We start from the raw sequence: 12,148 nt of genomic DNA on the forward strand, positions 1-12,148 counted from the left end.
AAACTTGTTGGATACTGCAACGTTCCTGTTTCTTGGCTTTCCTGAAGCACAATTAGGACGTTCTGTCAGGTATGTCTAGTCTAACGAAGGACTAGGGAGTCCTGATAGCATGTCTTCCAATATTTGAGGACTGTTACAGAGAAAAGGGAGTCAACTTATTATTCAAAGCACCTGAGGACAAGACAAAAGGTAATGGATGGAAATTTATCAAGGAGCGATCCAACCTAGAACTAAGGAGAAATTTCCTGTCAGCGAGAACAATTAATTTTTGTAAGGACCTGCCTCCAGGTGCTGTGAATGCTCCATCTTCAAAGGTTTTTAAGAAGGGATTGGACAGCCATTTTTCAGGAATGGTATAGAGTCTCCTACTTGAGCAGGAGTTGAACTAGATCTCCAAGGTCTCTTCCAACACTGTTATTCTGTTATTTTCAAGCCTACTTCAGAATGTGCTGTTGAAAGAAATATCTTCATCAGGGTCCAGTCCAAGCTGGGAATAAACAAAATGGAGACTGCTTTAGAAAGAAGGTTCTTGTTTATTTAGTTGCCAGAAACTTCAGTGACACAGCATGTGATTCTGGGGTGGCTGACAAAATGGAACTGGGAATGGTGGATTTTTATATACCTTCTTGGGCTTTTGTGTTTGGAGTTGTTCCTGTTCCTGTGTAATGAACTTTGACCTGAGGTTCAGTGTGCTCTTTTGGTACTCTAATTCTGGTGGATTAATCTTATTATGTCCTAAAGGTCATGTCTTTAGATTTTTGATGGGGGATGAAGATTTTTAGGGATCTTTTTCTTTCTAATCCCACCGGCTCCAAACTTTCTGGCGCAGTCTTCCTGAACAGGATTATCAAATCTGAATTTCTAAAAGTTGGTTTCTGCTTGGGGGAGAGAGACCTTGGGGGGGTTTCTGCCTAAGATTTTCTATTATTATTTTGGGCAAATATAATATTCTGACTTTTTTTAATATCCCCCAAATATTTCCTTCTCTAGGAGGGTGGGTGGGTGCTGATTTCCAATAGTGCCATCAAAAATATACCATATCCTGCATATAAAAGCATGTTAACAAATTTCCTAAATATCTTTAAATATCTAAGGAGTGAAGAAATTCTGAGAAGGCATTTTACTTACTGAATGAACATTTGAATATAGAATACATGTTTGCCCAACAATTCAGAAGTGAGTATTTTCTATGTAAAAGAATTATTGACTTCAATAGGGACTATGGTACAAGTATAAGTATCCAGGTTATAATTGGCCCAAAGGTGTCTTTTCCAAAAGGCAACTGGACTTTCTTGAGTTTTTTTCTTTGAAATGTTTTGCTTCTCATCCAAGAACCTTCTTCACTTCTAACCCTGGCTTCCATGTTTAGCTCAGCTAGATTTTTACACAATATATTTTATTTATGGAACCAAATGTTGCATGAAACTCTATAAAAGATGGCTATACATTTCACTGTAGAATGATATACACTGAAACAACCACATATGGTGGATTACCTAGATCAGTGGTTCTCAACCTTTTTAATGCTGCGACCCCCAACCGGTCGTAAGTCGAGGACTACTCAACCGGTCGTAAGTCGAGGACTACTCAACTGGTACAGCACCATTTGCAGAATGGGACTTTTGTCCAGGCTCAGCAGGGCAGAGACAGCCTGGACAATTCCTATTGGCTTTTGAAAGCCAATAGAATTAGACTCTGTTCAAGAGAGTCTATTCTATTGGCTTTCAAAAGCCAATAGAATAAAAGGGAGTAGCACAGCTAAGGAAAAGGGGAAAAAATGGCGGACTGCGTTGTTTGGAGACCCCCGTGAAATGGTCGTTCAACCCCAAAGGGGTCCTGACCCACAGGTTGAGAACCACTGGCCTAGATGTAAATCTGACCTGTTCTTCTGTTAATAAATTCTCTCAACACCTAGTCCTCTAGTCTAACCAACTGATTTTTAGCATACATCTTGGCCACTGTATCTAGGAAGCTTACAGGTCTATAGTTTTTGGAACGTCCCTTATTATCTTTTTTATAAACATGGACTATGAGGGAAAGTTCTCATTCTTTTGGAATGCAACCAGCATTATTTATGTAGGACAGTGATGACGAACCTTTTAGAGACCGAGTACCCAAACTGCAACCCAAAATCCACTTATTTATCACCAGGTGCCAGGTGGGCGTGGCCCACTGGGTGGGCGTGGCTGTGGTGTCATGGCAGAATGGGTGGGAGTGGACAAGGTGGGCGTGATCACCTCGATGTTGCTTGTGGGGAGGGACGCCTGTGGGGGCCGAGCAGGGCTGGGTGAGATCCAGGGGGTCTCTGGCAGGTGGGGCGATGGGCAGGAGGCTCATCCTGCAGGGTGAGGCGAGGCAAGGCGAGGCAGGGCGGGAGTGTCATTGTCACAGGGCAAGGTGTGGCAGGGGCCAGGGCGGCTGCTACCTGACACCATCGACCTCTGCACACAAAGGCCAGTGAGCGCATAGGTGCTGGGATGCATCCGGCCATGTGGGACCTTGGCAAGTTAGCGGGCAGCTGGCTGAAGAGGGACGGTTGCCATCTTCAAGGATATGGCCTGTGTGCCCACAGAGAGGGCTCTGAGTGCCGCCTCTGGCACGCGTGCCATAGATTCGCCAGCACTGATGTAGGAGAACACCTCCCCTGATAATGAGGGCATAATGGATAGGTAACTTAACAAGAGAACCTTAGGATGGCCACTAACACACTTCCCCTCCCGCCCATAAAGAGGGAAAATGTAACATAAAAAGGACAAAGTAACTGTACTATTCTTCTACATCATGCAAATAGCATCTTAATGACAAAAATATGCAATGGTGATACTGTGTCAGAAGATCAACTTCATGAATACTATAATGCTTCTCTAACAGCAGTTAAAATGAGAATGTCTCTGGCAATAGACTAAAATTGATGCTTTGATCTTAACGAGGACCAACGAGCTTTTAGACAATATTAGCTTAATCTATGTGTTGCGAGGAGGTAACAGTAAGTTTGTGAGCTTGCAATAAGCAGATGGAAACCGCACCTTTACGTTCTGGACCAATCATTTTAGTATTCAACCCGGGGGTTGGGAATTAAAATAGCCGAAAAGCGAGCAGCTGCCACAAATCCTTTAACTTGAAAATGCATCAGCAACTGAGAATCAGCTGGGATATTCTGGAAAACAATATTTCGACACATTTGTTAGTTTGGTTTGTAAGAAAAAGGGCAAGCAAGGTGAGACCTTATCCATACTTCCTCCTCCTCCTCCTCCAACATGAGATTGAAGAGGAAGCACATAGCACTCAAACTCTACTCACAACAGTAGGTAGAATGTAACACGGAGGAACTGGAAAGTCAGCTAATACTGACAATCCAGGCTCGGGGCAAACGCATTCCTTCGCTTCCTCTCATTGGTTTACCGGGGTGCGTGGGCGGGGAACGCGCCAAGTCTAACGCTAGAATTTCGTTCCCGCCAAGAAAGGAGCGCGCTTCGCTCTGAATGGTTACTTCGCAATGCCGGCTGAGCTGGACGTGCAAGAGACTCCCGCGCTGCCTCAGGAGCAGCTCCTCGCCGCCTCTGACTCTTCCTCATGTCACGGAGAGATTCAATATCTCCAGCAGGTCGAGCAGATCCTGCGCTTCGGACACAAAAAGGAGGATCGGACCGGGACAGGGACGCTATCCATCTTCGGGATGCAGGCGCGGTACAACCTCCGAGGTGAGGTTCATCCCCTCTCCTTCGGCTCCTTGCGTGTGCGTGGTTTTCTTTTGAGAAATTCGGGGATTGGCGGGAAACCGCTGCCGTTTCTGCAAGTCTTAAGAGTCTCTCGTTCTCAAAAAGCCTTCAAGTGCCTTTTCGGGGCTTTCAGGGCACTCGGGAAATAAAGAATAAAACGTATCAAAAAGGAAGTCCCGGCCGTTTTATAATCCGTGAGCAAGAAAGAAACGGAGATGATCAGAGCAGGCGTGGGAGACCGGAGGAGGCAGCAGAAGATTTCAAGACTGAGACCATCTCGGTCTCCCGATTCCGATATCGATTTTCAATTCGTAGCTCCTTGCTCCGGTTCTGCATAATTTAGCGCGAACCCATTAGGTCCGGAATTCTTTGCTTAGGAGCACTTAGGTGACCTTGTCTCAAGGCAGGAACTATGGGGAAAGAGCAATGATCCCCCAACCGACACCGCCAAAATTTGTTTAGTTATGTATTTATCAGATTTATAGCCTGCCTTTTCTTTGGCGGAAGAACTTTAAGGAAGTGCTTCTTATAAAGGTAGTCCTCGATTTACGACCACAGTTGAGCCCAAAATTTATGTTGCTAAGCAAGAAATTTGTTAAGTGAGTTTTGCCCCATTTTACGACCTTTCTTGCTTTGTTAAGTGTATCCCTGCAGCTGATGAGTTAGTAACATGGTTAAGTGAATGTGATTTCCCCATTGACTTTGCTTGTCAGAATGTCACAAAAGGGGACATTGCAACTATTATAAATATGAGTCGGTTGCCAGCGTCCGAATTTTGATTATGTGCCTGTAGGGATGCCGCAATAGTTGTAAGTGTGAGAAACAGTTCTAAGTCACTTTTTTTCAATGCTTTTGAAACTTTAAACATTCACTAAACGAACTGCTGCTAAGTCCTGTATTTTCCTCACAGCAGGAGCTCTGTGAGGTAGTCTAGGCTAAGAGAGTGGCTGGCCCAGGGTCACTTGGTGCCCAAGGGCTCCAGCTTCCATAACTGTGTCAGCTTTTTGATGTAGTGCAGACAAGAAATCAAAACCAGGAGTGCTGAGAGTACCTTTATTGTAAGGTTACAGTAACAGAATCTTGCAAGTCTGGAAGCACTTTTCCTCTCCTTTGATAAAAAAAATCAAAAGTCTGAATACCAAATTTTAATACTCCAATATGATCTGATTAAATATTTATCTGAATTATGTTTAATGACTCTGAATTGTATACTAAGTGACTTTAGAAACTGTTCAGTTAGCATATAACCCAATATCTCTAATATTTTTTTCAACTTCCTTTCAGATGATTTTCCATTGCTAACAACTAAAAGAGTATTCTGGAAGGGAGTACTTGAAGAATTACTTTGGTTTATCAAGGTATAATGCATAGTAAATAAGTTTGTCAAATTAGCCTCATTGAAATCAATAGAAATTAAGGTTTGTTATAAGTACAAATAATAGGCCAATATTAATTCAGCAATAAATTATTTGGACAGGATAGAGATGAGGTATGTTATTCTACTAGAAGGCAGCAGATTTCTGTGAATAGAAGAGTCCTGGGCGATAAGTGTCAGTCTACAAACCACAAAAGGTAGTACAGAAGTGGAGCTAATTATTCAACATCAGTAACAAATCTTTTTTACAGCCTTTAGACAAAAAATCCACTATATAGCAGAACATATCTAAAATTGTAAGGCTAAAAATGGATATATGTTAAAATTAATATAACAGTAATACAAATCAGTGGAGATCACCAAGAGTAATCTTCTAATCTAGGTTGAACAAACAGAAGAAATAGGGGCAAAAACTGGGAGACCTGAAAAAATACATCAGAGTCCTGATTGGATAGAAGTGACAGATGAGTGTCATGTTTTCTATCAGGGTAATTCTTTAAAATAGGATACGTGCATGTCTCACCACCTCCAAAGAGGAACATACTTCAGACCTCTGGGGGAGGCATGATAAACTAAAGACAACTTTGTGAAAGTGGAGTCAACAATTAAAGCAAAGAACCAAGGAACCTATGATTAGACCAGTTCCTTGGAATCTCTCTGAATAAAGAGAAGATGGGAGATTGCCCACATGTGCTCCAGATGGCTACCTCTTGTGTGGAATGCCACAGAACATAGCCTCCATGCAAGAAGTTTGTGAGTTTGAGTGCTGTGAAGTAACGGGACTATCTACTTTGCTCATCAATAAATAAATAAATAACCAGGATGGAAACTTTTATACTTCAAACGCTACCTATTCTCTGAAAATCTCACTGGATTAATTTTCTCTCTGCCGTGCGAAAAGTAAAACCTGAAACAGCTTCAGCGTTAGCCTGCTTAAAATGTATTGCATATTAATGCATTCTAGTACTATTAAAAATTTGGATAAACTGATGCAGTATTTTGAATCTTGCCAAATATTATGAATATAATATACCTAAAAGAAGGTTTTTCTATTTTTATTTTAAGTCAGTTTAATTGTTTTTCCCTGTAATATTAAAATTATTTTTGTTAACTTTTAACAACATATTCCTAAAGTGGTAGAATAAAATAATTGGAAAATATAATGCATACAAAGTAATTAACAAGCAAAATCTTATTTTGATCAAATTCAATAAAATTTGTACAATAAGAACCATATAAAATTGGTATGTCAAGGAAAAATACTTTGTAGCTTCACAATCACTGAAGTGTTTCTTGTTTACAGAAACATAAGCTGGAACGTACGCAGAAAACATATTAGACAATCTGAGTATTGAAACTGGTATTCTGAATATCTGCCGTTTTACTGAATTGTCACTGGCAGCAATTAGAATTCTATCACTTAATGTTGAGAGATATTTTCTTCCCAAAGTATTAGGCTTCATATCGACCTCTACAAATTTTTAAAAAATACATTATGGAGTTTATTCTGAATGCTGCTAAATGATTTTTTTTCCTCATTACAATAGGGTTCTACAAATGCAAAAGAGCTTTCTGCTAAGGGAGTTAAGATTTGGGATGCCAATGGTTCTCGGCAATTCTTAGACAAACAGGGATTTTTCTCTAGAGAGGAAGGAGACTTAGGTCCTATTTATGGCTTCCAGTGGAGACATTTTGGAGCCGAGTACAAAGATATGAATACAGGTAAACATGGCTAAATATTTGCTTGCATGTTCAAGTATCCATAAAAAGACACTCTAGGATACTAAAAATGTAGTTGTTAAAACTGGCTTGATTTCAAAAATGTACAGGTAATCTTCATTTAACTATCCTAATGGGAATATGATCGTTAGCGGAACTTGGAACTCTAGGTATGTTACACAAACAGCTTACTTTCTTGCAAACCTTTTATTTTCAATCAATATGCTTTGCAAGGGTGGGGGATGGAAAAGCACAGGTCAGACTCGGGACAACACATACTGACTAAAGTGACTGATGCTGTGCAGGTCATAAGTAGACTGTAAAGTTATTTTTTCAATATTATAACTTTGAACAGTTGCTGAACCAAATGGTCAGCAAGCGAGGACTACCATAATTAAAGTACATGAGGACATAAGACACGACTGCTTTAAACAGTTGATAAGAGGTATTTCCGATTTATTCCCTATGCCTCAGATTTCTGTTTAGAACGAACTCTAATTTAAAATAATTATAAAATATTGTCTTCATGTTATGTATTAAGCAGGTTTCTGTTTCAAGAAGATTCAAATAATTTGTTATTGGAAGTAATGAATTTTTAAAAGATATTTTTTGTAATTTCAGTAGTTATGTAAATAATACATATATGTATTGCAGGTCCCATTTAACCTACAGGAAACTACTGTTTACATCTACTGTTAATAAGTACTTTGATCACTATAGAGTAGGTAATTGTAATTGATAATTCAAATTTTCCCTAGAATTAAAGTGGATTTATACTATCACCAGTTATTAAATGGCTTACATGTCTGCCCTTTTAATGAGATGACATCATAAAAATACATTTTGTATTCTGTCTTCCAGACTATCTAAACACATTTGTGCTGATTGGCCGTGATTGATGCTTCCTAGGTGGTTTATTTAGTAGACATTTCCAGAAGTAACTTGCAATTCTTAAATAATGTTGTCTTTAGTGGAACAATCTCATAATAAATAAGCTAAACAACTATTGAGATTAGTTCTTGTATTGAAAAATAATATAAATAAGCTTGGCTTCGCTTTTTGTAGATTATACAGGAGAAGGAGTAGACCAACTGCAGCAAGTAATTGATACAATCAGAAACAATCCAGATGACAGAAGAATTATAATGTGTGCTTGGAATCCTAAAGGTATATTATGATAATTAATACCAAGTCACTGAAGTTTATAGTTATCTATAACTTTTGTTAGAAAACAAATTTGCTATCTTAGAAAACAAAGATATTCAGAATAATTGCATGAGCAGAATTCTTCTCTTGGGCTATTGTTCTTTTTCAAAATGTGTGGGTTTTTTTTGTTTTTTTGCTTCAGATCTCTCTGCAATGGCTCTGCCTCCATGCCATGCTCTCTGCCAGTTTTACATTTTAAACGGCGAACTCTCTTGTCAGCTATATCAGCGTTCTGGAGACATGGGACTGGGCGTACCGTTCAACATAGCTAGTTATTCACTTCTTACTTCAATGATTGCACATGTTACAGGCTTAAAGGTATCTATCTTTTAAACTATTTCTTTGGGAAACAAGGAAAAACAAACAAATCTCAGGGTGAAGCCAGTTTGGCAAGGTATGGAACTCTACCAATATTTTCAGAGACAGTGGGAAAGAGGTAAATTCTGGCAGCACTCTACTACTATGAAGAATGAGAGCTTACAATACTTAACAGTATTAGCGAATGCTCTAGTATTTCTACTTGAAAAACATTAGCCAGCATGAGAAATCTATATAGCCATTGGAACTCAATTTCCTATGCTTACTACAAGAGATATTTGCAATATAGTTTTGTACTATGTACTGTATTTATGGAAAATTGAGAAAAGAACACCTGATCTTTATGGAAAATTGCTTGTGCTGTGGCAGGTTATTTAGTGGTAGACCTAATCGTTCTATTTACATAACAGTGCTGCCTAAGGTTTAGCACTTGCCTCAGTTGGAAGAATTTATATATACCGAGGCTTAAGTACTGGTGAGGTGCAGAAGAAATTTGGTTCTACTTCATGGAAATGTATAAAGATGAGTGGTATTGGAGGAAAAAGCCTTATTGGCAGTATTGAAACATCTATATAACAGGACAGAATTACCTCGTATATCTTATAAACTTTTTTGCTTATCTGCAACATTCATTGCTGTATTGCAATAACTGAAATAGCAGCAATAACTACATGATAAAGATTGATGGTTTGTAGAAGTGTGAAAAATGAAGTTTTATGGGTTCATCTTGTTCCAAACACACACAAATGCATAAACTTGATTCAGAATACAGAATACAGATACAGATTCAGATACAATCCTACTAGGAATCTGTAGTAGTTAAGAAGTTGGTGCTGGATGAAGCCCCTAAATGGAACATATGGGTGACTTAAGGCATTGTATGAACAAAATAGGGATTGAATGAGACTGCTCTTTTTCCCAAGCAGGTGAGATCCATTTAGGAAAGTTGTACTTGAATTTAACAAAACATGAGCCCAGTTCTATTTCTACTTAGATATTGGAGAGAGAATTGCACCACCCTATGTGTCAGATAAATACTTGGAAGGGAATTCTCTCTTAGCCCAATGTACCTCACCTGGTTAATACTGAGTAGGATAAAATAAGGGAAGACTCTAAGCAACCTAGGTTCTCAGAAAAAAACCAGGACATAGATGTAAAGAAATAGTTTTGGAGTATAAACAAACCAATGTATAGAAGAAGAAGAAGAATCAATACATTCAGGAAACAAACTTGTCTAGCAGCATGCTTTTTTTTTCTGTGTTTATTCTTAATTCATATACTAAATGATGATCTTTTTTTATATAGCCTGGTGAATTCATACATACATTAGGGGATGCTCATATATATTTAAACCATATTGAACCCTTGAAAATACAGGTAATTATATCAATTAATTATTCCCATGTTTTTTTAATATCATAACCATTGTATGTACTGGATACTCATTTCCAGCAAGATCTGGATGGAGTATAATTTTTAAATCTTAGGAGTTAGTTTTGTAGTTTTGTGTCTTCCTGAATTGATAGTTTTGTCAGTATTGGGCAGAAATGTTGAGCTGGAGTACTGCAGAATTTGATGAATTTTCCTATCTTATTTAACACAGCACAATTGGAGGAGATAACACATGAGCATAATCGTTACATAGATAATAGTTTTATATTTCTAGCCTAGGTTGGGCAGGAGATGCATGAGTCTGGATAGGTCAAAATAAGCAAAAGTTGATTCCCAACAAGAGAAAACACTTGCCCAGAAATCTTTAGGGTCTCTGGTGACCTCTTTTATAGTTCTGGAAAGATTTGTGCTACCTTGGAAGAAGATTGTGATTTTCAGTAGCTTTGTGGGTAACCTGGATTAATGGCTACTGCTAGAAAAACAGGTGGAGCGGGTGCCTCCATTTATGTCCCTATTACTTTGTGATTGCATTACTACAATGTGCTGTCAAGGGGCTTACGTTTGAAGGCCACTTGGAATCTTCAGTTGTTGCAAAATGCAGCGGCTTACATACTAGCAGATGAAAGCCAGTTTAATAGGGTAGCATTTTTACAGCTGTTGAATTGCTACTGGTACATCTTCAGGTATAGTTATATATTATGTCACCCTATGAAATAGATTGTCTACCGTTTTAAATCAAAGGTTATGTAATTTACTAATAAAAAGTGTCTTCAATAAACAATCAGTTCAGCAGCTAATTCAGCTCTATACCATGTAATTAATATATATTTACATATTTAAATTTCAGCTTCAGAGGCAACCAAGACCTTTCCCTAAGCTCAAAATTCTTCGTAAAGTTGAAAACATCAATGACTTCAGAGCAGATGACTTTGAGATAGAGGACTATCAACCACACCCAGCTATTAAAATGGAAATGGCTGTCTAATGAACTTTTTCTGTGACTGTTTTAATGTTCGGCCTGGAGTTAATGCATTAAGCATTATTTGTATTCAAATCATTCAAAAGGTCAAAACCCATTTTTTTTTAAAAAAATATATATACTCAGTTTTCATATAATGCTTGAATCTGAAGTAAAATGTTATATATGCATCATGCACAGGGTTTCTGTAGTTTGGAATTATCCAATAAATCATATATGTTGTAATAAACGTTAGTTGAAATCATAAGAGAAAGATGTACTGCATCACTCATTTTTCAAGTTAACCTGGCAAAATTCCAGTAGGAAAACACTGTAGAATAGAAAAAATGCAACAAATATAGCTTGGAGATGTAGATAGCAACTTTAAGATGAAATAGACTAATTTTACTGATGTCTTCCAAAATGGCTGAAGCTACAATAAAAAAATTAGAGAACTATCCAAATTCCAATAAAGGAGAATATTTGTAGCTCAGGGTTGACATGAGAATATTTGTAGCTCAGGGTTGACATGGTGCTCTCTGAGCTTGCTTGTTTTCTTGCAGATGTTTCATTAATCAAACTCGGTAACATCATCAGTGCTAGTAAGGAGTGCTGTTTGGTGGCTCCCCCCCAAAAAAAACACTTGACAGGCAAGCCACCAGAATATAAACCAACAAACAGCACACCTTACTAACACTGATGATGTTACCGAGTTTGGGTAATGAAATGTCTGCAAGAAAACAAACAAGCTCAGAGAGTACCAAGGACCACTCACTATCCAGATTGTTTTACAGAGCTGTCCCATGCATACTTATGCAAAACACTAAGATTTGGAGTGGGATTGAATGGCTCCTGCACTATCTAAAAGCTACATTTTTTTTCAAGTAGGGGAGGCAGATAAACATTATTAAGATAGGTTCCCCTAAGAGTACCAGCTTTCTATTGGTTAAGCCATAGGCTGCAATTCTGTGTATTTCCTTGTAACTTGCAGGGAATTTTCCTTTTTTCTACAGAATGGCAGGACCTTAACTTTATATTCATTTTAACTACCGTGTTTCTATGAAAATAAGACCCAGTCTTATATTTTTTTTGCCTCCAAAAAAGGCACCAGGTCTTATTTTCGGAGAGTGTCTTACTTAGGACCACCACAGCTAGCTCAAAATCTAGCTCAGTGGTGGTGAACCTATGTCACGCGTGCCAGAGGTGGCACTCAAAGCCCTCTCTGGGCACGTGTGCCATGCCTAGGAGATGGCAACTGTCTCTCTTCAGCCGCCTGGTATCTCAGCGAGGTTCCACATGGCCGGATGCATCCCAGCATGGCTGGTTTCCTCCCCCCCCGCCCCATCCCTCTGGCCTCACATGCTCTCCTTTTCCCGGGCACGACCCACTGCATTGCTTCCTCAACTGTCGGCCGGCTGGCCAGCTCAAAGGCAGCTTCTCTGAACTGCTGCTGGTGGGCTG

General features: G+C 38.9%; 1 protein-coding gene across 1 annotated transcript; it reads left to right on the top strand.

Moving 5' to 3' along the window:
* Positions 1 to 3,303: 3,303 nt before the first annotated feature.
* TYMS (thymidylate synthetase) lies at positions 3,304 to 11,187 on the top strand. The gene is made up of 7 exons (XM_039332160.1): positions 3,304 to 3,701; positions 5,004 to 5,077; positions 6,642 to 6,816; positions 7,879 to 7,980; positions 8,162 to 8,337; positions 9,643 to 9,714; positions 10,577 to 11,187. The coding sequence occupies exons 1-7, from the start codon at positions 3,497 to 3,499 to the stop codon at positions 10,712 to 10,714; spliced, it is 942 nt and encodes a 313-aa protein (XP_039188094.1). The 5' UTR covers positions 3,304 to 3,496; the 3' UTR covers positions 10,715 to 11,187.
* Positions 11,188 to 12,148: the final 961 nt, after the last annotated feature.

This window comes from Crotalus tigris, unplaced genomic scaffold, assembly GCF_016545835.1.
Source record: "Crotalus tigris isolate CLP2741 ecotype Arizona unplaced genomic scaffold, ASM1654583v1 scf7180000024450.1299024, whole genome shotgun sequence".
NCBI lineage: Eukaryota > Metazoa > Chordata > Lepidosauria > Squamata > Viperidae > Crotalus > Crotalus tigris.